General features: G+C 48.3%; 1 protein-coding gene across 5 annotated transcripts in view; it reads right to left on the bottom strand.

The window, feature by feature from the left end:
* SELENOI (selenoprotein I) overlaps window positions 1-18839 on the bottom strand; it is a 62658-nt gene extending 43819 nt beyond the window's left edge. For 3 of the 5 annotated variants that reach the window (XM_074991498.1, XM_074991501.1, XM_074991504.1), the window contains exon 1: window positions 18691-18839. In XM_074991498.1, coding sequence (XP_074847599.1) covers window positions 18691-18747 — 57 coding nt within the window. In that variant the 5' untranslated portion in view covers window positions 18748-18839. The remainder of the gene's footprint in view (window positions 1-18690) is intronic. The other 2 variants (XM_074991502.1, XM_074991503.1) reach the window with 2 other exon arrangements.
* Between the last annotated feature and the right edge of the window lie 7893 nt (window positions 18840-26732).

Genomic DNA, 26732 nt, shown 5'->3' with positions numbered 1-26732 from the left:
TAATTGCACATTGGACACTTGCACGATGGAGAATATTGTAGGTAGTCCGTCATGTCCGACAATGACGTCTTGAGCTTGCACAGGCTCACCGGTTGTGGACTCGCATGTGGCTGAGGAGTCCCAGCTTTGAACGGCATGGGCGTTCACAGTGGGGGCAAGGGAATTGTCCTGGCTCTGTTGGTGCGGCTGCTGCTGTTGCTTTCTTCCTCTCACAAGCATCAATGAGGCGTACACGTGGCTGCTCTTCAAAGTTGTCATACGCATGTTGTATGAGAGCACGCCAGCCTGTTTGGTCTTTTGCATGCTGCTCTAGCTGATGGTTTTAAACCAGCATGAGCAATGTTGGCCTTCACACAGTCTCTATACCTCTTGCGAGGCCTGCCTTGGTTCCTTTTGCCCTGATTACACAAGTTAATAAAGAAGCCCCAATGGAACTCTGTTGCAAAGTGGAGATTAAAACAGAATGTGAGGATATTATTTTAGCACACAGGTTAAAATAAGTTTACAGACAGCCATGTTTTTAGAAGATGCAGTTTGACAGAGTGTGATGGAGTGGGGGATACCTGTGTGTATGTGAGTGACTCACAGAGGGTGTGAGGCTCCTGCTGAGGGTAACCTTGATGACCAGGTAACACCTTTGTACTGCAGACAAAGGAGGAGGTGGAGCCTGAGGGGTTTGAACTGGAACTGGGAGTTGGGAAGCGGTTAGTCTGGGCTGAGGGAGAGAGAGACAAAGGAGGGGGCCAGGCCCCGGCTCTGGGGGCCCCTCGGGGCCTCCTCTCCCCAACATGGATTGGACTGGCTGTCTCGGCCTGCAGTAGTGACTCCTCTGTACGATGCTGTGTCCTGTCGGCTAATAAACCTGCTGTTTTCCTGCTGAGTGAGAGACTCTCCTGCCTGCGGACAGGGTGCAGAGCTTGGGGGACCCCAGAACCCCATCACACTGGTGTCAGAAGTGGGATGTTCTGCACCCCGAGGATGGAGCATCCAGCAGTAAGTGACCGGGGCCCTGGAAGAAGAGGGGCCTGCGAGACCCAGGTGTGCTAAAGGGCAGTGAGGTGCAGTTCCCCAAGGCGGAGGGGCCTGCGGCCGAACCCAAGCAACTGCGGTCGTGGTCCTCGAGAGGGGGTGTCACACCCGAGGAGGGGTTACTCCTGGGAATCTGTTGGAGTCAGTCCCAGAAGGTGGAGGGGCCGAGAGCCCAACCCCCAGGAACAAGTGACCCCTGAGGAGGCTGACGCTGAATGAGTTCTTCCCAAGACAGGGTGCTCATGGTCCCTGAGAGCGGGTGTCACACTGAAGAAGGGGTTCCGCTGGGAGTCTGTTGGAGTCGGTCCCAGAGGGCGGAGGGGCCTACGGCCTAACCCTGGGCAGCTTGTGACCCGCAAGGAGCCTGGCACACTGAAGGGATTCTTCGAGGAATCGTGGGGTGCAGAGGGCATCAGCCTGAGAGCCTGCAACCACGCTGAGCAACTCCACTGTGAAGTGGCAGCACCTGGAGACCGAATCGAGATTAAAGAAGCTGGACAAGGCAGCGTGGATGTGCAGTGGCAGAGCTGAGGGTTAAGGAGAATCCTGCAGAGGTGAGCCCGGATCGGGGCAGGGAACCCTGGACTGCCTGGAGCTCTGAACTGAGTGGCCTGCCGCAGCTCAAGGAGGGAAGGAGCGATTCCAACCCATCATCTACTAGTGGCCAAGACAGACCTGCGAAGAGTTTTCCAGGCCTGGGCCGAGGAAGGTCCCTGTGTGTCTGTGCAGGAAAGCAGCTGATCCACTGGGAATGGCAAGTTGTCTGTGAGAGAAGCTGCTCCACCTTCTGTGTGTGTGTGGAGACCAGCCAGGGGGCTGGGACAAAGGAGAAAGTGTCTCCCATTGTCTGTCTGTGTTGAACAGCAGCAGCAGCCTGGGGAGAGAGCAGAGCCTGCGTTTGGAAAAGGTGCCAATGAGGAAACTAGCCCATTGTCTGAGGAGGATTCCTCAGCCTAGGGTGGCTGGAGAAGGATCTACCAGAAAAGAGCATTCCAGGTGTGTCTCTGAATCCAGCCATGGGGGCTGGAGCAGAGGGAATGGCTCTGGGATGGGCAGTGGTATCCCTGCTAAGGACACTGGTCCTTGGTGCAAGAAAAGTGCTTCTGCTTCTGGGGAAGTGAATCCTTTGCCTGAGCCTGTGGGGGCTCGAGATGGAGCCAAGGTCCCAGAGCTGGATCTGAGGGCAGCTGAAGCCCAGATGGGAAGTGGGCCTACCTCTGTGTCTCTCAGGGGGGATGATGCTTTAACTTGGTCTAATCCAGTTAGGATCATCAGGAAATCCCAGAGACCAGACGATTCTGGTACTTGTTCTTTGCCTGATGCTGAGGTGTTATTGGGAGGGGGTGAGAGGACTCTGTCCTACCAGAGTCATCCTCTCCCCAGGACACAAGAACAGACGGGCAATGGAGTTATGCTGAGTGATGAAGATAAAGGAGCTGGTAGCAGAAGGGAGGAAAGGGACCCTGACCTTCTGTCTGGTGGTACTGGCTGTCTGCCTGGAGGGGGATTACGTGGGAATCTGCCTAACAGGCCAGAAGTGATCCTGGGCGTAGGTGAAACCCAGGAGCTGGTTGTGGCTCAAGGGAGCAGTGCCCCCGTGGAGGCAGACAGGGGTGAGTTATTGTTTGGGGAAGCTCTTAAGGAAGAGAATTTCCCTGAAGCTTTTCCTGACCCGTCTGTGGGGACTGCAGAAAATGGGAGTGAGGTGAAGGAGAGTGAACAGGAAAGGTGCTTGTCTGTAAGAGCCAGATCAGCCCTTTGACTGGGGAGAAGTTTGTTTCAGCTCCTGATGGCCAGGACCTGCCTGAGTATGAAACACTGGCTGTGCTCTGGAAGGGTCCAAAGCAGGCAGTGTAAAAGTTTCTCAGGAATTGGAAGTTGGTGCAAGTAAAGTAAAAACTCTCAGGGAATGTGAGCAGCCCTGTGAGAACCAAATAAAACAGCTGCACAGTCAGTCTCTGTAGGATGCAGGAGAGCGCCAGCAATTCCCCATCTCCAGATGCTAGAAACACTTATATTCTCACACTGAACTCCAATTCTGATTCCACGGGGAGGCAGAAGTTGGAGATAAAAGGACAAAAATGCTGTGGGCCTGGTGGGCCAGTAAGGGATAAACAGGAATTCCTTCATGTGGATTCTGCGTCTGGGACTCACAAAACAACTCTCAGAAAGCATTTTGGTTTGCAAATTTCCAGACTGGCTGGAAGGGGGCCGTCTCCCTGAGATCATCAATGGCCCAGCTCTTGTTAGAAGGGAGGGCACAGCCAGAGAGATCAGATTTCCACCCCAGGGGGCAAGGGAGAAGATTAGAACTTGATGGTGCTAAGAAAGGCCTCAGCCATTTATCCCCAAAATACCAGATTCTCAAGGAGGTTACACAAAAGTTGTGGTCTACCAAAGAGCAACGTAAATGTACAGTTGCAATGGGTTTGTTCTGTTACTCATGCTGACTGCTGTAACCAAGGGGTGCTGCTACCAAAAGCTGTAGAATTGTACCATGTACTGAATGTTTGGAAAGAGCCATGTAACATGATGACATTAATGTAGAAGCATGAGTTGTATGTTGAAGGAGTCTGTAACTCTGAAATGTCACCATTGTTCCCTGTAACTAGTCTTGCAACCTCTAACATGAGAAGAAACATTCCAAACCTATTGTGTGGCATGAAAGGGGAAACTGAGGCACACAGCCATTGTGGTGGTCTGGCTAAATGCCAAGGGTGGAAGCATTTGTACCTTCCATTACTGGACTGTAACTGAATTCCAAACATTGGCTGGAGCAGCTGTATGGACTGGTGGTCAGATGGGGCAGGACCCAGACCACAAAAGACCTGTTTAATCTGTTGGTGCTGCAGCATCTGTATGGGCTCTGCCCGCCCGACTTGAGAACGTGGCTGACGGACCGGGGCCGAAGCAGCGAGACCAGCCAACCCAAGGGAACTAAAGGGACTTGCCCGGCTGCATCACATGAAAAGGGCCAAGACCAAGCTCCTGACTTGGAGCCTCCCCCAGCAGGACTATGACGTGGAGGTGGTGCACATCGAGGGGAGAACAGAGGGTACAGCCAATGCCCTGTCACAAGGGGAGAGCCCCGAACTTCCCCAGGTCACCAGTTGAGTGACCCCGCTCAGTTCGGTCTGGAAGGGGGGAGAGATGTGATGGAGTGGGGGATACCTGTGTGTATGTGAGTGACTCACAGAGGGTGTGAGGCTCCTGCTGAGGGTAACCTTGATGACCAGGTAACACCTTTGTACTGCAGACAAAGGAGGAGGTGGAGCCTGAGGGGTTTGAACTGGAACTGGGAGTTGGGAAGCGGTTAGTCTGGGCTGAGGGAGAGAGAGACAAAGGAGGGGGCCAGGCCCCGGCTCTGGGGGCCCCTCGGGGCCTCCTCTCCCCAACATGGATTGGACTGGCTGTCTCGGCCTGCAGTAGTGACTCCTCTGTACGATGCTGTGTCCTGTCAGCTAATAAACCTGCTGTTTTCCTGCTGAGTGAGAGACTCTCCTGCCTGCGGACAGGGTGCAGAGCTTGGGGGACCCCAGAACCCCATCACACAGAGTCTAATTCCAGATTGTGTGTTCAGAGGCCAGATTCATGATGCTCAATAAAAATAAAAAAGTTACCACATTAAGTCATTTCCAGTTGGGCAAAAAAGTGTATACAATAAGGCCACCTGAGTAGAAAGGATAGCCAAAGGAAGTCTCTGATGCATAAGGGTTCAGTGGCTGAAAAGAAAGGATGCTAACAGCATACAATGAGGACAGTAATAAACAAAGGTTGAAGTATTTTTAAAGCCTCATGCATAGGGTTCTGTGAGATTTCCATGTGCTTTCCCACATTTGCTTTGCTCTGTTATGCCTGGTGTACACTAGGTAAAGTCAATCCCAGATACAAAATTCTAACTACATCATTACTAGCTAGAATCAATGTACCAGAATTGACTTTCTGCCTAGTGTAGGCTGGGGCTCTTTGGGCTCACGCCAACTTCCGTTACTCAAGCACAACAGCATGGAGTGCCAAGGTCGACAGCCGAACGCAGAGAGATCACTCCCTTAGAGCAGGGATCATATCTTAACACATGCTTTTATAAACACACTAATTGATATGGGATTAAGATAGGATATTTATTCAAAGCTGTAACATTAGAGCATCAGCTTGCAGCATGGTCAGTGGACGTGACTGACGATCACGGCATGTATGTTTTACTTTAATGTCTGTCGATGCCTGGGTTGGTTACTTATTTACTGTGCCTCAGTTTCCCCTCTGCAAAAGAGGGATAATGCTCAGCTACCTTATTTCAGGTACTTCTATTGCCTCCATCAGCGCAGTACCTGAGACACACTCCAACTTCAGCACAGTTACACCACCTTGCTGAAGCAAGGCAGTGCAATTGGTTTCCATTTTGTAGGTGGGGGCACTGAGGCATAGCGAGGGGAGGGGCTTCTGCAGGTCACACAGCATCCCTAGTGGCACTGAACGCAGGTCCTCTCAACTCTTGGACAACACCTTACCCTTTCAGGTCACACTTGTGAAACTGTGAATCGTTATGGTGGCATGGGGCGTAGTTTATACTTACAACAACCCCCCCCCCAACTTTTGATGTTTGTATTTTAAAAAAATATAAAGATTCCCCAGGGAATCCTGATCCCAGACAGAAACCCACAAGCCATATTTACAGTCTAGTCTAGTTAAGATAGCATCCTACCAGATTAGCTTTTGTACAAAGGGCAATGACTAAGGAGAGGACCTTTCAGTTTAAGATTGGGATAAATCAACAGGAAGCAGCTGTATTTGATGTGAGTCTGAAAATGCAATTTAAAGCCAAAATAAACCAGCTAGCAGAGCCACACCAAGGCAAACAAGGCTCTAGGTCCACATGGAACTGATGAGTTGGAAGCAACTTGGTACTTAGGCGTTCAATGCTGGTACTCATTAACTTGGCCTTGTTTCCCAACTGCAAGGTCACTATTTGTAGCACTGAATAATAAGTTTGCCACTTAGCAATGATCAGCTTTTCAGGTTCACCAGGGAAGAACAAGTTTTGTTCTCACAAGAACAGCAATGGTAGATCACACTCGTGAGGGCACTGTATATGCAGGCAGATTATTTTGGTGGGGGAGAGGGGAAGACCAACCAGAGCCTGGTAAGCAGTTAAGTCTTCTGCATGTCTGTCCGTGCTGCATCTTAGCCCTTCTAAGCTAGGCAGCCCTCATTAACCAAACCATCTGTCTCTCTCTTTCCCCCACCCCTCTACTCTATTGTGAAGAAAGTATCTACAGAATGGTGTTGAGGTGCCTTGCAGTAGGGGCCGCCCCAAAGAATGAATTCTGGACAAATGACCACAAAATTAATGCTATAGGTGGGAGACAAAGGTATTTTCATTCTCTGGAAAAACTAAGCAAAATACCCCCAATGAGTAGTGGACCTACCCGATCCTTGGTGTCTCTCTTGCTTCTAACATGTTTATAGAATGTCTTCTTGTTACCCTTCATATCTCTAGCTAGTCCAAGTTCATTTTGTACCTGCACCTTTCTAACCTTGCCCTTGCGTATACATGTATTGTTCGCTTATACTCATCCCTTGTAGTTTCTAATTTCCACTTTTTATGAGATGCCTCATTGATTTTGAGACCATGCAAGATCTCCTGCCTAAGCCAAGGTGCTCTTTTGCCCTCCTTTCTATTTGTGGTATTTGAGTGCCTGGCTGCAGGATAAGCTGAGGAGGAAGTCTATGGCTACGTCTACACTAAAATGATCTCCCAAAACTTCTGTCAACAGATTGCAGCCAGACTTCCAAGCCATTCTCCTGAGACAATGGCCAACTGGAAGCATGGCAAACGGAAGACGAAGTGGGTGGGGGAGCGGAAGGCTATCAACAGAAGGGCCACATTGTCCATTTACCGTTGACAGAACGCCTTGAGAATGTGGATGCTCTAGGGGTTTGTTGATAAAACACTTTAGTGTCAACAGAGACAAAGTTCACAAAAAAATCCATAAGCATTGGTTTCAATTATTTTTGGCCATCTTTGGGTGCTAGACACATTACAGTAAGTGCATATGAGAAGAGATAAGCACCCCCAAGATGCTTATTGTCCAAGTGATGAACTTGACAGGCAGGGGTTATAATCAGACCTCAGCAGGATTCTCTTTTTTCCCCATCCATGGGTTGAATAAATTTTGTTTTGTGCACCAGGCATACAAAGGTGTGCACCACCCATAGAAATGCATGCTACTGGCTGTTGGTGCTCTGCTAATCAGCTGGGGTGCTCTCCTGGGTGGCTGCCCAAGCTTTCAGTTTACAGGGAACACTGGACCTCAGTAGGCGATGTAGGGGAGTGAAAGAGCTTCGGCAATTCATATTACAAATTTTGATTAAGTATATATGGAGCAGAGAAAAGTGATTAATCTCTCTATTGGCAATACTGCTGAATTGGGTTTAAGGAGCCATCTGAATGAGGCAGAGGTGGAAAACTGACAGATTTCTGAAAACATTTCCTGCACAGAAAGCAGCATGGGAAAAAGGATCGGATCTGTCTGAGACAGGATGCTACAAGACAGGCATAGAGGTTAGCATGTGTGTCAGTGTACTGCAGGGTGAACTGGTGAGAGAAGAACATGCAGTGAGACCAGGTCAGAGACGGAGGCAAGAGCAGCAAAAATGGGGTGCCGTGGAAAAATGAAATACAGTAAACCCTCGATTTTACAGACCCCGATTAAGTGGGCTTCAGGAACAATAGACATCCTCCCATTGTTCCTGGAGTCCACCGGGGTCCATAAAACCCTAACTCCCCTCCGACCAAGAAAAAAAAAAGGTGGGGGGGACCACACTTACTGCACTCCATACATGCCCCACCCCGATGGGAGGAGCGTGTGGCAGTTTGTGCAGGCCACAAGGTAGCCCCTCCAGCCACGTGCCGCAGGATTTGAGCCAGGGTGGTGCCCGGGGGCTACTCCAGTGGTGGCTTCGATGAGCAGCAGGGGGGTTTGTTTCTTGGTTTGGGGGGATTGTTTTTTTTGTTTTTGGAGGGAGCAGTAAACTCCCATATTTAACAGACTTTTGGGAATAATGGACACTCCTCTCCCCCATTAGTCAGTTAAATGGAGGGTACACTGTGGAACCCTGAACTTGCATAGAAAAACAAACAAAAGGGCAAGCGGAAGAGGGTGAGAGAATTGCAGCAGTAGATAGCTTGGGCAAGAGCACCACTGGTGCTAGGAACAGACAAGATAAGAAGACTGCAGTAGCTGAGGGAAATGACAGGCACAAGTGCCCTAATCAAGCTCTCTCATCCAGGCAGAGTTTTTAAATGATGAACAGAAAGAGAGGAAGGTGGAGATGGCACACGTCACAACCTTCCTCCGAGTCTCTGAGTACCTACGGTCCCGTTAATTAGCTCTTATGCACAGGCACAGCACAGCGTCGAGTGCATCCTCTGCATGCACTCCGTTACTTTTTACAGAACCAGAAAACACACTTCAGAAATCCATAGGAGAGCAGAGAAACTTGTTACATTATGCAAAGAGGAAACAGACCCTGCTTTTAAGCAGATCTACCAAAGCAAACAAGAAAAGATTTCAGCAGGCACAAGGAACTATAAGAATGGTCTCTTGAAATTAAAACAATGCCACTATCTGAAGTGCTGTTGTATAGATAAGGTGGGGCTGTCATGTTTGTATGCACCACTCTTCCAGCTTTGCTGTGGCTCATTCCGAGTAATTCTCCATTAGCAGAAACACGGACAAAGAAGAGTTAAACAGCTTTCTTTATGGACATCCACCACAAAGCCAAGTCCCCAGGCCTCAAGACTACAGAACCGTGTATTAGTACGCTGAGCCAAGTCAACTGTGCAAACCCTAATCTTGTAACCACTTTCTGAGCCAGGGACTGGAAACAATTCTTTGATTTCTATAATGAGCTAAAGTACTCTCCAGACAGTCCTAACAAGCCAAGCCAAGCACCAAGTGTTAGTCAGCGAAGAGCGACACCTATAGTGGGATTTATTGCAGCAGAAATACAGCACAGTCATAGGAGTGTTTCCATAGAGGTTAGCCCCATCAGAAAGACTCCACATGTATTGATCTGAAGGCTAATTTGTCTAGCTACCAACAGAACATTTTCCCTATTCACAAAGCATCCCTATGACCACCTCCATGTGAAGCTAGCATTGCCAGTTCCTTACAGTAGTTTCCTAACCTACACGCCCTGTGACAGGAAGGACACTTCATACTATTAGAGCATCTCACACACTAACAGCTATTCAGCAGAGAGAGCCCACAGGAAGAGATCTTATTTCCAAGAACTGCTGGACACAGAATAAATAGTGAAACCATTTTTTTCCCCAATTGTCAGCATGAGAGGCTGTTTTCCAGCATCTTCACTGCAAAGTTAACTCTGGCTCTCTCTTAGGTTTTGCCTCTAGCCCAGCTCCCATCGCCCCCCACCACCACACCCCCCCCTCACCCGGGCAGGGTGAGGTTTTACAGAAGGCCTAACCAGCCCATCCAGGGGAGTAGGCAAAAGCCCAAGCATTGCTGAGGTTAAGGTTGGTAAGTCCTCCTAATGCCTTCCTCCTATTCATGACCCCCAGGTGACCAAAAGGACAGCCAAGATCTCCAGCAATCCACTGGGAAAGAGACAGAGCAGCTCACCTTGCAGCAGTGTTAACCATGGGCTATCCTCCCCAGACTGAGTACAGCAGCAGTGTTGATGCAGTGGGATGGACACTTGCATATGACTGCAGTGTGGCTGTTCACACCTAAGCTATGTTGGCACCAGGGTCAGCTATCTAAGTTAATGCTGCAGTGAAGATTGTATACCCTTAGATATTTTGAGGGCTACGGGTAAAGCCATTTAACCTCCTGGGTGAAGCGTGAATGATCTCCTTTTTGAGCCGATCAGTTCTTACACAGCTGGAAGTTGTGGCTGACGAGTGACCCAAGGTACCATCTTCCCCCAGCTCTTAGTTTGGTGAGCAGACCAGAATGCAAATTCTTATACAAGACACCGAGTCAAATAAAATCACCCCATGTGAGGAAGGCTCCTCTGCGACAGGAGGTCTGTTTCCTACCAAGAGGGACTCTGAGTGTGGACACACTTGCCCATTTAGCCTTTGTGTAAATACTGAATGTCACCTAGTCTCTTTGTTAGATGTTCCCAAAACCACAATTCATAAGATTCTAAATCCCTGCTCTGAAAACAAGGGGCAGAACAAAGCCAGCCCTGTTCTGTGCCTTTCAGCACGGGGGAGGCTGCAGGAAGTGATCATGACAAGTACACATCTCATGCTACTCTTCCGCCCCTTTCAGAGCAACACAGAGACCCTTTGCAAGATGCATGGGGTTGAAAAGTCACCAGTCACCTACTATCGGGAGGATTCAGTTTTATCAGCCAGAGACAAAAACATAAAATGAAGAAGATGGTGGTTCCAAAGACAAAACTCTGCCAAGCCACCCAGCTCTCACCCCACCCCCCACAAACACTTGCTGGGAAGTCATTCAGATTTTGGCCTGCACCTTAACCAGGGGCCCCCTTTCATAGCATCCCTAGGTTATCAGGTGTCTGAATGGCTGCTGTGGACATGAATAGCTTCCACCTCTTTCCCAGTACCCAAAGCCAAACACTTCTTCCCCTGCGAACGTTACTGTGCCTAATTCCATAGCTCCATCCAGCATCCCTAAGGAGCACCACTGTGAAACGTTCCTATTCTTGATGTTTCACAGCTGCCCCAGACTCCTATCAGCAGCAGGAAAACAGACCCGAAGGCCCGATTTCACACTGCTGCTGCTCATGGGTTCAGTGCATCTCCTCAGCAGAACAAACTCACCATAAGAGAGGCTCATCTGAACTTTCCTATTTATCTGGGCAGCTCTACCAGCCTAACACATCATTTGTAGCTTGCATTAGCAGAACACAAGACATACCATCAACTCTGGCGTGAATGTTTTTAGCAATGTCAACTAAACCAGAGACAGGCACTAATTCTACAATAAGAACATCTGCACTGGAAGTTATGCCAGTACTATATAATTATAGCAGTGTAATTATGTCAAAGGTTAAACATCACAGTCATTAAGGCTAGATACAATTTAATTTAATTAAAGTTTATGCCTTAAATTGGTGGCTTACCTATCAACCCTAGCATGGAAAAGCTACCCACTTGTTAGAAGAGGATTTTTCCCATTCAATTCTTGTCACACAAAATCAGGGCTCAGATTCATGAAGGGGCTTTTTGGGGATGGTTACCTGGTCAGTCAAAGGAAAAACAAGGAACAGAGTAGTTAGCTGCCTAAGTAGAGAGGAAGCCACAGGAAAAAGAAGGCAGATTATTACTGATAGACTGATACCAACTGCTGGCACAAAGAGCTAAACCATCTGCTGGGTAGTGGGTGCTATGAGTCACATCTGTAAACTACTCAGAATATAGGTGTGTCTTTGGCCATCTTCCCTGTAAAGCTTTCAGCACAACAATAAATCTCCCCCTTTTACATAGGCCTGCCTACACACTCACTATGATCAGCAGCAAACCGACAAGCTTACTGTTAACTTCTCCATGGCCCATGCAGTTAAAAACATTCCGAGTCACCCATACTAAATGCCTACACAGAACAGAGGGGTCATTTGGTAGCTATGAAACTGACAGGCTGGGTTGTGTTACAATGAACATATCTGTTCAGTTTGATCTGCATTGCACAGAGCAGTAAACTATCCTCTATAATCATTCTGACAAGTCTGTTGCTATGGCAGTGCATATAGCAAAGATCAAGACAACTAAACTATCTTGAAATGCAACTTGCTTCCCCCCCTCACCCCCACAGTTGAAGAAAAGATTTAATAGTTCCTCTAGAAAGCAATCAAGAATCCACTGGAGTGTAAAACAACACAGTTTCAGCCAAATCAAGAAGGGTCTTTTCAAAAAAGAATGCTAGTCAAGAAGAGAGGCCCAGCACACCTCCTGGTGTCATGTTTGAGAGACGAACGGAGACATGTATCTTGGCGGCAACAATGAACAAAAAGCCATCAAGATATCTGGTTGTCAGGTACGCTGGAGACAAAAACAGAACTGAATTACTTAGAACACAATGAAACAGTCCCAGCTGCTTGCCTTTAATGGTGCATATATTATGCTACCAGCAAGTACTAGCATGAGCATAGCTGTCCCTTGAAGCGACAGATTAGATACCTGGACTGAACAGGTAGGTTAGATGCATGTGTCTCTGACAGTGTGTTCTGGAAATTTCTCTAGAGAAGAAACCAAAGATTCTAACTTCCTGGCTTAGACTACCAAGTACCCAGCGACCCTTTACCCACCCCAGAGGTGCAGCTTATCTATACTGGGCAGTCATTTGGCCTGCTGTGGAAGTTCACTTTTCACTAAAACCGCATTGAAGATACTGTACATGCATTTCAAAAACCTGGTACTCAAGAGCAGCAGAGAGCAATCTCTGCTAGCCCAGTGTCGTTTTCAGAGACATTAATGCCGAGCTAGGGAAAGCAACAGCTGCATTCAAGACACTCCATCCCATATGGAGTTTGCAAATAATATCTGTGAAGACAAAACTGAGGATCTTCAATGCAAGTGTAAAATACATGCTCTTGTATGGATGCAGTACCTGAAGTACTAAGAAGTCTTCAGATCACAAGCTGCAGATGTGATTCATAAACAGATGCCTGAAATAAATACTTCACATCAAATGGCAACCCTTAATCACAAATGAGGAGCTTTGGAACAGAGCAGGACAAGAACCAATTGACACCGAACTCAAGAGTAGTAAGTGGGGATGGCCAGGCCACACTCTCAGAAAACCATCATCCAGCACCAGCCCGTCAAGCTCTCACATGGAACCCGCAAGGAAAACACAAAAGAGGAAGACCTCAGACAACGTGGAGAGGGTCTACTCAGACGGAAGGACAACTGGGGTATTCCTGGAGCCAGCTAGAAGCTTTGTGCCAAGACACAGTGAAGTGGAGGAGACTTGTGGATGACTTATGCTCCTTGCAGAGTACAAGGGTTAAGTAATAGTAGTAATCATGCTATCTATTACAGTCCTACCTTGCTCTGTATTATGTATTTCAGCAGATCTACTTTATTCGGCAGTGGTGAGGCCACATCTGGAGCGCTGTGTCCAGTTCTGGGCCCTAAATACAGAAGGGACGTGGATGCATTGAAGAGAGTCCAGCAGAAGGCAAACAAAATGACTACAGGGCTGGAGCACATGACCTACAAGGAAAGGCTGACGGATTTGGGCTTATTTAGTTTGTAGAAGAATAAGAGGCGAATTGATAGTAGAATTAAACTTCATGAAGAGAGGTTCTAAAGAGGATGGAGTCAGGCTGTTCTCAGTAATGAGGGACAAGGAGCAATGGCCTCAAGTTACAGTGCAGGATGTCTAGTTAGATGTAAGAAAAAACTATTTCCCCAGGAGGGTGGTGAAGCACTGGAATGTGTTACCCAGAGACGTAGCGGAACCTCCGTCCCGAGAGGAATTTAAGTCCCAGCTTGACAAGGCCCTGGCTGGGATGATTTAGTTAGGGTCAGACTTGCTTTGAGGAGGAGGCTGGACTCTACAACCTCTTGAGGTGTTTCCAGCCCTAGGATTCTATGATTCTATAACAATGACATCAGCAAAACAACATGCTTTGGCAGATACTAGTCACTTCTCTATCCTACAGTCGTCATAACAGGCATGATGATTAATAATGCTATAAAGATTTGCCAGCTTTTCTTACAGCACCCTTTTATTGTGGTGATCTCACCCAATCTGCCTTAAAAAACATTGCATTAAACATATATAGTTTTTCTGGGGATTAACTAACTCTTGGGGAAGTAGATGTGATTCAAGCATATCCTGCCAAAGCTTCCCCTTCTCCACATACCAGCTGCCTCCATCTTGAGGGACAATGAAAGAATGCAGATTATTCTGGTGGGAGTAGCAGGAACTGGCCATTCAACTGCTTTGGCTTCAAATGTGATATGTGAATTGTTAACACCAACTGGAAGCACAGGAAAGTCCCCCGAGTTGGAGAAAAAGTCACTTTTTAACTTTTAGGGAGTAATTTTTAAAAAATGAGATCCTGCACTCAGTAATTCACACTAAGTCATAGAATGTTGAATAGTAATAGAGAGAAAGCCGTGCTAGTCGATATACTATCAAAACAAAAAAGCAGTCAAGCAGCACTTTGAAGACGAACAGAATAATTTATTACGTGACCTTTTGTGGGACAGAAAGCTGTCCCACGAAAGCTCACCTAATAAGTTATTCTGTTCGTCTTCAAAGTGCTACTTGACTGCTTTTTTGTTTTAAATCATAACAGTGCTCCGAAAAGAACATCCTGCATTTCTGACCAGCTTGTGTGTTCAGAACGGCTGCACAGAGTATGCTGCAGGCACTTTCAGTTATTTTTCACAATACGGCACCCTTCTTACATGATGGAGAGAAGCTTATTTTCAGTCTGCAGACCTCTAGAGAACTCTGGGGAGCTCAGCAGTAGAACAGAGCACATTCAGAAGTCAATGCTCAGCACAATACAGTGCAAGGTTGGGTGGAAGGAAAGTCAGAAAAGATCTGAAATCTGCCCTGGGGTCCAGAAGAACCTGCTTCCAAAGTACTGCAAGATCTTTAACGAGAATTCTCAGAACTTTGTTCCATCACTAAAATATCTACCTGGTGAAGTGAAGAAAGACACTGGCAGACCTTGATGAGTACAGAGAAGTCACAGGACAGGCTCAGCAAAGAAAACAACAGAACTTCACTGGCTGTTACCTACAGCCTCAAGCTAAAACTCAATCAGCACACTGCCAATATACAACCTATCCTGGAAAATGACCCCTCACTCTCTCAGTTCTCACCTACAGCCAGCCACCCAACTTGAAGCAAATACTCACCAGCAACCCCACATCACATTGCAGAAACACTAATCCAAGAACCTACCCCTGCAACAAACCTTGCTGTCAACTCTGTCCACATATCTCTACAAGCAGTGCTATCACAAGACCTAACCACATCAGCCGCACCATCCTGGACTCATCCACTTGCACATCTACCAATGTGACATGTGCCAGCAATGCCCCACTGCCACATATATTGGCCAAACAGTACAATGTGCCAAAGGATAAACGGACAGAAATCAGACATCAAGAAATGAAATATACAAAAACTGGCAGAACGTTTTAACAAACTCCCTGGACACTCAGTAACAGATTTAAAAGTAGTCACCCTTTTACACATACCCAAAGCCCCCGGAACCAATCTTTAAAACCACACTACAAAGAGAAACAGCAGAGCTGCAATTCATTTGCAAACACAACACTATCAAGTTAGGACGAATAGAGACTTAGAATGGTAATCCCACTACAAAGGCCATGTTCCCTCTCTTGCTAGTCACACCTTCCCACCAACTGCTGGGATTGAGCAACATCCACCCGGAATAACTGGCCTAGACACTTGGTAAGTGACTCCTTTCTTTTGATATGCTAGCGTATCTCTCTGTATCTACGTGCATGTACACACACACACACACACACACACACACACGTCTTGGTGTTGGAGATGTTTCATGAAATCACAGAGGTAGGAATACACATTTCCACTCCATGAATCTCACAAAGTTGTTTTTACTCACCAAAGCTTATGCCCAAATAAATCTGTTAGTTTTTAAGGCACCACGGGACTCCTCATTGTTTTTGCAGATACAGACTAACATGGCTACCCCTTCTGAGACTTCTCACTAGTTAATGTTATTGCAGAAAGGGGTTTCTGTCAAGCACCTCCAACATCAAGACACAAAGTTGCCATTTATTTGTGTTTTACCACTTACGACCCAATTTGGAGTACACACTGAGATTGCTTGTTAGCCTGTATGAATTGTACACTTCCCTAAAATATTGGAGGGAACCAGACTAAGTAGCTCATGGCAGTGCTCTGGTCTCCAATCACTGTGAAGCAGCAAGCACACCCATGGTGCTGTACAACAATGCTTATTGTTAAACTGTTTGCTGGCAAGCTTGCGAGACTCATGCCTACACAACCATTCTATCAATGGCAGAAATCTTTAAACAGCAGAATACTGCTTTTGATACAGAGCTTTGGATGCTGGAGGCCGTACATGGGTGCGCCTGAGCAGGTTCCTTTTATCTGACCTTCAGACTTTTCAAGTGTCTTTGCCATCTGTAATAATACAGGCTTGCATATGCTAGAAGTTCACATGCAGAAAAAATAGCATTGGCTTGCACTGGGCCTTGAACAAGAACTCTTTCTGAAAATAACCCTGGAATAGCTACATGTTTCTGGTACGCAAAGGAGCAGAGAGTAACAGAAACAATTTGCACACCAACATTGTCAAAGGATAGGATGCTGATACACACACAAAAACAGATGTTAAAAATAGGATAAAAAGTAGGCCACATTTCCCTGAAACTTCCGTTCAAATTTACTATGATTAGAGTTGCTGTAGCATCCAAAAACCCACTCGAGGGAGGTCCCATTGTCTGCTTCAGTGCAGAGACAAACTGCTACCACATTTTCCTCAGTGCTGCTGTCTCAGAGAGCACAAGTTAAGAGGAAGAAAGAGACTAGCAAAAAAGGATACCATCTGTTCTATGAAATTTCCCAATTGGTTTTGGTCACCAGCTACCAAACTTGAGGAAGGGAATAGATATTTCCATTTTACAGATGTGGAAACTGTGCTTCCCCATGTCAGAGGAGCAATATGAAAACATCTGAAAGTTATGGGGCATACTGAACCTACAGGGATGGGTGGGGGGGGCGCGTGTTTCTTGGGAATTAAGATATAATTTTAGCCCCTGAAGGTGCAAACACTTATGCAATAAGCACAGCCCCAGAGAAATCAGACTATTCATGAGAATCACATTACGTATTTGCTTTTGCTTTTTTAATGCAGACTCACAGGCTACATTTTCAATCTTATGATTTGTGCCTATATCAGCTTTAGAAGAGTCATCTAAGATATACTACCACTGCAGCATTTTTAAACATTTAATATTTGATAAATTTTAATATAAAGTTGAATGAACATAAATTTTCAAAACCTTAACTTGACTTGATATTTTTAAAGCAAGTGATTTAACCTGGTCTGTCAGAGTTCATAACCTGTAAATGGAGATTAGCACACTCCTAAATCAAAAGGATGTGGAGAGCACAAATAAGCCATTCGTATGATAATGGAAGCCATGTAAGTACCTACAAAAGACAGAGCAATTCTACTCTTCAGGCACAGGAGTTCTCTGTTGTGGTTTGCTCAGGAGACTGAATCTCTCAGTGGTTGGCCCAGGACTGTGGAACTTGCTCCTTACCCAACATTTCCAGCCCGTGCGCAAAGAACACTTCTTTCCTCCCCTTTACTTTACTATTAGCCAGAGGTGCCATGGTTTTGGAAAGGCATCCTCACACAGGGGGAATAATCGTGTAGGGAAGGAAGTCACCCTGACTAACAGATAAATCACTATGTGCTGTATAAAAAATTAAATGGAATATAGCAGCACACAAGAACCAGACAAACAAAAAAAGCAGTCACGTAGCACTTTAAAGACTAACAAAATAATTTATTAGGTGATGAGCTTTCATAAGACAGACCCACTTCTCAAGAACCAGATTGTGAAAATAAGCAAAAGGAGAATTTAACCAGTCTAGTTTCACCATTGATGCAGAATGGAGGGAGTAATTAATAAAAATCAGTTGTAAAAAAAAAAAAAATAGGCACAATCCCACTAAAGTAAAAAGCTCTTTCCGTGGACTCATAATACATTAAACCTTATGCACTGCGAGAGTTCTTTGGGGAAGAAAAAGGGAGCCCTTCCAGCTATTGAACTTGGCTTGCTTTTAATTCACTGCCTCCTCATCCGACCTCACAAGCCCCGTGGGCCGGCTCAGGGTACAACCCACACACGGGGTTCAGAGCGTGCTCACACTAAGGGGAAAGGAAGAATCTTCCCCCTCTGCAGCTCCTTAGCCAGGCGAGGTGCTGCCCAGCTAAGGGGGAGAGGAGAGGTATTTCCTGGCCCGGCCGGAGCACCCACCGCCCCCTCCCGGCCGCCACGCAGGACACACCCGCACGCGGGGAAGATGGAGAACTGCACCACGCCCCCACGGCGGCTCCAGGTGAACCTGTCCCTCCGCCTGGGGCAGGTAGGAGCCGCCCCGCCGTCGCGGACCTCCTGGAGCGGCGGCTGCCGCGGGGCCGGCAGCGAAGGGGCGAGCCAGTGACCCCGCATCCCGGACAGGCGCCCGGCACGGTGCAGGCACCGCCGCCCCCCGCGCCCAGAGCAAGGGGCCAAGCCGCCCCGCCGCGCATCGCGGCCCCCCGTCAGCCTGGGCTCGTGTAGACCCCTCCTCCCCACGCACGAACTGCTCCCGGGCTCTCCCCGCGCACGGGCTCCCCACGCACAAGCTGCTCCCGGGCTCTCCCCGCGCACGGGCCCCCCACGCCACCCCCCCGGCTCTCCCCGCGCACGGGCCCCCCACGCACAAGCTGCTCCCGGGCTCTCCCCGCGCACGGGCCCCCCACGCCCCCCGGCTCTCTCCAGGCACGGGCCCCCTACACCCCACGCCACCCCCCCGGCTCTCCCCAGACCACCCCGCGCACGGGCCACCCCACCGGGGCTCTCCGCATACACCGGCCCCCTCTGCTCCGCTCCACCCCCCCGGGCACCTTGTAGTTGTCGAAGCCGGCCAGCTGCTCGGCGCTCACGTACTCGTAGACGGCCATGGCGATGGCGATGGCGATGGCGCGGGGAGCAGCCGCTCTGCGACCGCACGGCGCCGAGCCGAGAGAGGACTGGCGGGACGGAGCGCGGCTGACTTGGCCCCCGCCGCCTGCCGTAGCCGCCTCACGCTCACGCCCCGGCATCAGCCCACCGGGCGTGCCTGGTGACGCCATCGCGTCGGCCCCCGCCCAGCGGGGGCCCGGCAGGTCACAGGCGCGGCCTGGGGTCACGTGATATTTCGTTACCTTTCCCCCCTCCCCCACACCCAGGCCGTAGAGGGTCCTGAGCCTGCCTGGGGCAGGGTGGGGGCGGGGCAGAGCAGGGCTGCCCCATTGTAGGGGGAGGGGGCACGTGCAGCCCCTTGGTGGAAGGGGGCCCAAGGTGGGGTAGGGGAATCCCAAGCACCCTAGCAAGTGTGTGGGGGGGGGGGTGGGAATCCCATAGGGCCAGACCAGCCTGCTGCATGGGGGCCTATGGGGCCAGAGCAGCCTGCTGGGGCCACACACACCAGAGGAGCAGGTCCTGGCCTCTGTAGCCAGCTCTGAGGGCTGCCTTGCTTGGGTGCCCACGGGCAGTTTGCACACTGAGGCATGTGCAGTTCTGCAGTAGTAGTAGTAGTAATAGTAATAGTAGGCATCCTTCAGTCTGCATAGACTATGGATCGCGCCCTTTAAAGTTTCAACTGAGGACTTCATTTACAGCGTCTACTGTGACTATGAAGACCCACACGAGAGTGACAGTCCTTGCTGCATCTCTTGCAGATGTGGCGGGTGTCTGGCAAGTCCTTAGTGTGCTTTCTGTGCGCTCACTTCTCCTCTGCTAGCTGTCTGATCCTCATCTCGCCCTTCCGAAGGCCCTCGTGTAACCCCTGCCTCCGTCTGCTGCAGTCATCTGCTAGTTCTTCCCAGTTGTCCAGCTCGACATCTACCTCTCTACGGTCTCTCTTGCAGACATCTTTGTAGCGCAACTGGGGGCGTCCACCCAGAGAAATGCATGATGCCCCTGGTGGGTGGCTGTGGGCGCGCTGCTGATCCGCTGGGTGGCACTTGAATCTCTCCTGGGAGGCTGACCAAGCGCTCAGCTTTCAGGGAATGCTGCTTGTAACCACCTGTAAAGTTTCTTCTGCCAGGTGAGCTTTTCCTTTGCTGGGGAAGAGTGAGGAACGCGTTGTGAATCTTCTGACATCTGATCACACAAAGTCTTCTTTGTGCAGGTTGAACCTCTCTAGTCGGGTGCCCTCTGGACCTGACTGGTGCCAGACAAGAAAATTTGCCATATGACAGGAGGTCAATAGTGTCTAGCACTTTGCCAACACTTCCACTATTTCCTGGGCTCTTAGAGACCAACAAAAAGTCCTGTGGCGCCTTATAGACTAACAGATATTTTAGAGTATAGGCTTTCGTGGGCAAAGACCCGCTGCATCAGATGCATGAGTGGGGGCGGGGGTGGTTTCAGAGCCACAGGACTTCTTGTTGTTCTCCAAGATACAAACTAATATGGCTTCCTCTCTGATACTTGGGCTCTTAGGGGTAAATTAGACATTTGGGGTAAGTTAGAGCTAAATAACAGCACATCACACTGAGTGCCAGGACTGGTGGCTGTAAATAAGCTTTATGGGACCACTTGAAATTTGGCCACACTCCTCATAAGTGGTCATCCGGCTAACTAAAATCATGCCTGATTGCGGATGTGGCCAGACAGAGTTCAGGATGAGAGAGGTTCAACCTGTAGTTTATAGGGCCTTTTAGATACACAGTGTATATAGTGTAAATATTTGCTGTTCCACTACAACAGGAACAGAGAAGTGAAAACAATATAAATAGCATTCCACTGGTGTTCATGCAGTTTAAACTTCTGCATACATATTTAGATACATAGCAATTTCTTCGATACAAACAAATACGGTTGAAACACCAAACGCACTCATATGTTTAGCAGTCACTTTGATCTATACGGATACACAGGTGGACTGACCTGAGGCCAGGATAGTGAAAATTAGTCTTAACAGGTCTCCTGGGTACCCTCCCTTTATTAGAATCCACAGCACAAAATCCACAATCCTCACTGTTTACAGTCCTAGAAGAGGCCAACATTTCAACAGGCAATGGACTTCTGAGAACTCGAAACAACTTTCCCAGCAGCTATGCCACAACTGGGGAGTTCACTTTCAAGCTTCACCAGAATGACCCTGGACTTCAGCACCTCCATGATGAAAGGTATGACATCTTCAACGTAGCTTTCCTATTGCAATTACACACCCCACAATCCTCCCAAGGATAGTCAGTCCAGTAAGAGCAAGCAAGCCTGCATTTAGAATGTGGAAGGTATTCAGATGATGCCCATGCATACATACCTGGGCACACAAAACAGATGGACACTGAATTCCCCTCTAGATCAAAGCTGAGGCACTGGTGCTATGAAAGGGGGAAGCAGGACTACGGCTGCTTTTATTTGACCAGCTCAGTGGGTGAATTGCTGACCCCAGTCTGCCTGTGCCGTTCCTTTCACCAGCTGTAAATTCAAGCAGGAAAAATTTAGCATGTTAAGGCTCAAGAATGCAGTTAATGTGGCCTGGCCTCAGTTCAGTGTTGGCTGGAGTCTTCTCTCCAGTTGGTTTTACGCTGAGTTGAATTCAGTGGGGTTTACTGCAGGCTAAGTTTACTGAGACAAGAGTCGAACCTGGATTTATGAATGTATTTAAGGAAAGTAACAAACTTTCTGCCAGCGGGTACCCAGATTTCAAAATTGTCAATGTGGCCCTGAATGGCTGTGCTGCTGGCTTCAGACAAGCTCCATCTTACCATCCCTTTGTGGGTTTAAGTTTACTTTACATTAGCTGACTTAGTTTTACTTTTCTCTTGCTTTAGAGTTGTCATTTTAATAAATTTCCATTGAATAATTAAGCTAAAGAAGGGTGAGATAAAAAGACAATCTAATCTAATCACATGTCTGCAATTAATATACACAACTATTTATCACTCCATTTTTGTCTCCATGCATCTGTTACCCTCCTCTTCCCTGTCTCTCTCTGTGGCCTTATCATTATCCCTGCACGAGTCATCCCCTCTGCAGCGTCAGTCATGTGGAATGACCTCAATCAGTTCTCCAGGGTAAAGCCTCATCTAGTGGAAATCAGTACAGCTCAATGGAGCTATTCAGAATTAAACCAAATGGGGATCTGGGCCTGTATATGCATTCCAATTGCACCTGAAAATGTTCCTTTTCTCCATGGCCTGCTGGACTGTTTGATTTACATATCCCTCTCATACTGAAATGTGGACCAAATGGTTTAATTTTGTAATGCTATAAGGTAGAGTCAACTCAGATAAGCTTAGTCCTGATTTACATGTGGATACACTATCACCCTTCATTACATAACTTTTCCCATTATCTTGTAGAATTTGTTTACCTTGGACCTGGGTAAGTGACCTGTAAACCAGCTTAACTGTGCACCGGTCTTGGAAACACTGTGATACCAAGCTGATGCATGAAGCGGCTGGAACAAGCTCCTACACCATAATAATTTTTCTGACTTGTCAACCTTGATTACTATTTTTGGTTCTCTGTTCCTTAAATATTGAGTCTGTTCTGGTATGGCCATGATTTGAAGAAGTGGGTCTGACCCACAAAAGCTCATCACCTAATAAATTATTTTGTTAGTTTTTAAAGTGCTACTGGACTGTTTTTTTTCTCATAGTGTATCGACTAGCACGGCTATCTCTGTTACTATTTATGAGACTGTGTGTGTGTGTTTTTAACAGAGTCAGTACTCAGCTGCCTCTCCACCCCTGCCCCAGCCAATCTTGTGTCTGGGGCTGCTTAGGTGCCGGTACTCAGTACAGGCATGACAAAAAACTATACATAGACACTTCATACAATGAGTGGGGAAATAGATTTGGAAGTGGTTATTATCCTCACCTATTTTCACCCTCCTTGTTCCCTTTCCAGACAGCGAGTTTGTTCCCCGATAATCCGCTGCTACCAAGAAACTTGTAAAACTCAGTCTGTTTGCAGATAATTCCCTGGTTAAAAAAATGGTTGTGGCTGTGAGTTGAAAGGCTCTATCTGTTTGAAATTCACCCCCTGGCAGCAGGTAGGCTCAAGGCCTGGGCACAGTGAGCTGCTCTAGAAATGCCCTCAAAGGGTAACCCATTGCTGAAGGAAAAGCCCCCTACTTCTGGAGCAGGGAGAGCCGTGGCTGAGGCTGGCACCTCTACTTGGACAGCTCACTCAATCACATGGCTGAGGCTCTCACCTTAACTCAGCTGTATAACACATTCACATGGCTGAGGCTGGCCCTCTGTGCTGAGAAGCAAGACTGTCATTTTCAGCAGAATCATCTTTTTGCCGTGACTCAAATCGTTGCCAAGTTGGTTCAGCGCTGGCTCGTCTCTCCCGCCACTCTTCCGTTCAGAATAAGCCTAGAGATGACCTACGTTGCGGTCCAAAGTCAGAATGGGCCAAGCATAAATGTGCAGATTTAATATTGCACCTGGCATGTGTCCCAGACTTTTCTGTCATGGTTGCACCTTGTGCTTTGAGTTTAAGCTCCGACTCACAGCAGAATGGTCTGTAACTCACATGTGCAAATCCTCCCTCGTGCAGCAATTCAAATAACCCACCTCCCAAAATAAAACCTATCCCCTTTGAAAGAGATCCCATGTAAGTGTAACACTTCTATTAATGCCAGATGCCTGCGAGAAGGGCCGGGTTCAACTCTTGCGGGGTTTTCCCGTCAAGGATACAACGAACCGGCTCGAGCCCCCACCCAGTGGCCTGGGACAATTTCACCCCCGTGCTGGGTGCCTGTAAGGCTGTTCTCCCCACTGCTCGCAAGCACAGAGTCTGAGATAGAAATGGCTTGTTTAATGACCATAACCTACCCCAAGGTTACAGCGACAGATGCAGTATATCTAAGCAAAGAAGAGACAAAACCCCCTTCACCCAGATACCATCCCCATATGCAGTAGAACCCAGTCTCTTGCTGGGGCTCTTGGCCTTTTACCCCACACACAGTTACAGGGTGTACCCTCTGCGGTGCAGTCCCAAACCCAAAGCCCACAGATACATCACCAGGGCAGTACTAGCTGTCCACTTGTCTGCAGCCTCCCCTTGCTGCCACCGGCCGCCCACCATAGCCCTCCAGTCGCTGTCGTCCGCCACCGCTCCTACCAGCCGCCCGCCGCATCTCTTAAGCTGCGTCTACACGTGCACGCTACTTCGAAGTAGCGGCAGTAACTTCGAAATAGCGCCCGTCACGTCTACACGTGTTGGGCGCTATTTCGAAGTTGAAATCGACGTTAGGTGGCGAGACGTCGAAGTCGCTAACCCCATGAGGGGATGGGAATAGCGCCCTACTTCGACGTTCAACATCGAAGTAGGGACGTGTAGACGATCCGCGTCCCGCAACATCGAAATAGCGGGGTCCTCCATGGCGGCCATCAGCTGGGGGGTTGAGAGATACTCTCTCTCCAGCCCTTGCGGGGCTCTGTGGTCACCGTGGGCAGCAGCCCTTAGCCCAGGGCTTCTGGCTGCTGCTGCTGCAGCTGGGGGTCCGTGCTGCATATACAGGGTCTGCAACTAGTTGTTGGCTCTGTGTATCTTGCACTGTTTAATGAAAGTGTGTCTGGGAGGGGCCCTTTAAGGGAGCGACTTGCTGTTGAGTCCGCCCCGTGACCCTGTCTGCAGCTGTGCCTGGCTCCCTTATTTCGATGTGTGCTACTTTGGCGTGTAGACGTTCCCTCGCTGTGCCTATTTCGATGTTGGGCTGAGCAACGTCGAAGTTGAACATCGACGTTGCCAGCCCTGGAGGACGTGTAGACGTTATTCATCGAAATAGCCTATTTCGATGTCGCAACATCAAAATAAGCTATTTCGAAGTTGGGTGCACGTGTAGACGTAGCCTTACAGGCCACCCACCAGTCGCCATCGTCCACCACTCCTCCTACCACCCGCCTGCCACCATCACTCCCAACCCCACTGTTTGGGATCACCCTAAGGCAGAACCCTGTGATTTCAGCTCTGTATGGCCTCAGCTACCACTCTGTGGTTTCAGCTCCTGGTATCTCTCATGGGGGGTTTTACAAACACCCTAGGATCCAGCTCTATTTTTCCATCAGGGGAGCAATAGTGAAGCCAGGCTTATAGTTATATGGCCAAGGCATAGGCAGGGCCATGACACTCAGCAAACTAGCTCAACCAGTATCCCTTCCCTTCCTTTTTTTTACAATGCTTTAAACCAGGGAGCCCTGTGTAATCAATGTCATATGCAGCTATGGTGACTGCCCTGTCCCCCACAACAACCCAGAGCATTGGTGAGATCTCACAACTCCCACATTAAGTGTCAGCTTAAATTGTGATTTTACAACTACATGTTTACAATAGACCAAATCTCATGGCTTACTTGCTACCCATTAGGCTTTGCCTGAAAAGGTATCACACATGCACACCTTTGCATTCTCATGCAGATGACCTCTGGGAGACACATTCCTCCCAGTCTTCAGCAGCACTGCGTTCCTTCTGCCACATTCCCTACATCAGCAATGCAGTGTAGTTTCGCAGTGCCTTTCAGACAGCTTGAAACTCTATCCTCCACAGACATTAACTGCTTCACTTAGCTGAATGAAATGTCCACTCTGCAAGGTAAGGACAGCACTGTAAATGTCTACGTTGTCAGGTCCATAAGCTGGGGGAGAGGGGGTTGTAAAAGGTGTGAACACACCGCTCCCCCACGTCTGTTTTCTCTCCCTTATGCTCTGTCCAAGGGGAACCTGCAGGGCATGGTGAGGTAAGCCAGGGCATTCTGGGAGCTGTAGTTCCTTGGCCACTTCCTGGCCTATAGAGCTGACCCTGGAGCAGAGAAGGGACTATATTTCCCAGCATGCCCTTGGCTATTAGCTGCAGAAAAGGGAGGTGGGATGGTGTGAGGGAATACTGTTTTTCACTGATATTATTACAGCAAGATCCCAAAAGGTAATTTCTATAAGACCTTTATTATAGTAATAGGCATCCTTCGTTTACCTCAGGTCCACCATCACTGACACCCTGTCATTGGACTCTGAGCTAAATAAGAGGATCGGAAAAGCGGCCACAGTTCTGTCCAGACTCAGCAAGAGAGTGTGGAATAACAACAAGCTGTACACTCACACCAAAATGCAAGTCTACAGATCCTGCATCCTCAGCACCCTCCTTTATGGCAGCGAGACTTGGACCCTGTATGCCCGCCAGGAAAAGAGGCTGAACGTCTTCCACTTGCGCTGCCTCAGGCGCATCCTTGGAATATCATGGAAGGACAGAGTGACCAACACAGCCGTCCTCGAGCAAGCTGGAATCCCAACCAGGCACACCCTCCTCAGGCAGCGTCAGCTCCGCTGGCTTGGCCACGTCCACAGGATGCATGATGGAAGGATTCCAAAAGACATCCTGTATGGTGAGCTAGCCTCTGGCAAAAGACCTTTATTACTGTATAACTTTTTAGTATGTTATAACAAAATAATTTTCCTAATCAGTTTCCACTCAAATTTTTCATTAACTTCTCTTATGCACGCTCACTGCATGACTATTTTGAATTCCTTTCTATTTAAAAAAAATATGGTCCACATTTTTAAAGAAAAAAGCACTTCTTCCCCCAGAAATTCCTGCCTATGAGCCTGGTTGTTGCCTAGTTCTTCTGACCACAGCAGAGAAGTTAAAAACAGGATGATCCTGTTTCAAAGGTCTCTGCAGTCAGCCCAAGTGACATCTCATTTTGGCATTCGGCGTGTATGGTGCTTAGGAGCACACGGTTGCCCAGCCTCAGACGCACCCTGCAGAAATCTCTAGTATTGTTTGTGTATTTGAATTGCGTGGCATGCATTGTGAGAACAGCTGAGTTCTCTTACTGGAAATCTCAGCCGTTGAGGGGAATAGGTGTGGTTGCTGGTTTCTATGAAAGCGGAGCAAGCTGCAGTAGCAACTAGCGGCCAGTGGAAGGGAGTACAGGCGAAGT

The sequence above is a fragment of the Carettochelys insculpta genome, chromosome 3, assembly GCF_033958435.1.
Source record: "Carettochelys insculpta isolate YL-2023 chromosome 3, ASM3395843v1, whole genome shotgun sequence".
Taxonomy (NCBI): domain Eukaryota; kingdom Metazoa; phylum Chordata; order Testudines; family Carettochelyidae; genus Carettochelys; species Carettochelys insculpta.
Note: the sequence above shows the minus strand (reverse complement) of the source record. Positions and strands in the feature narration are given on the sequence as shown.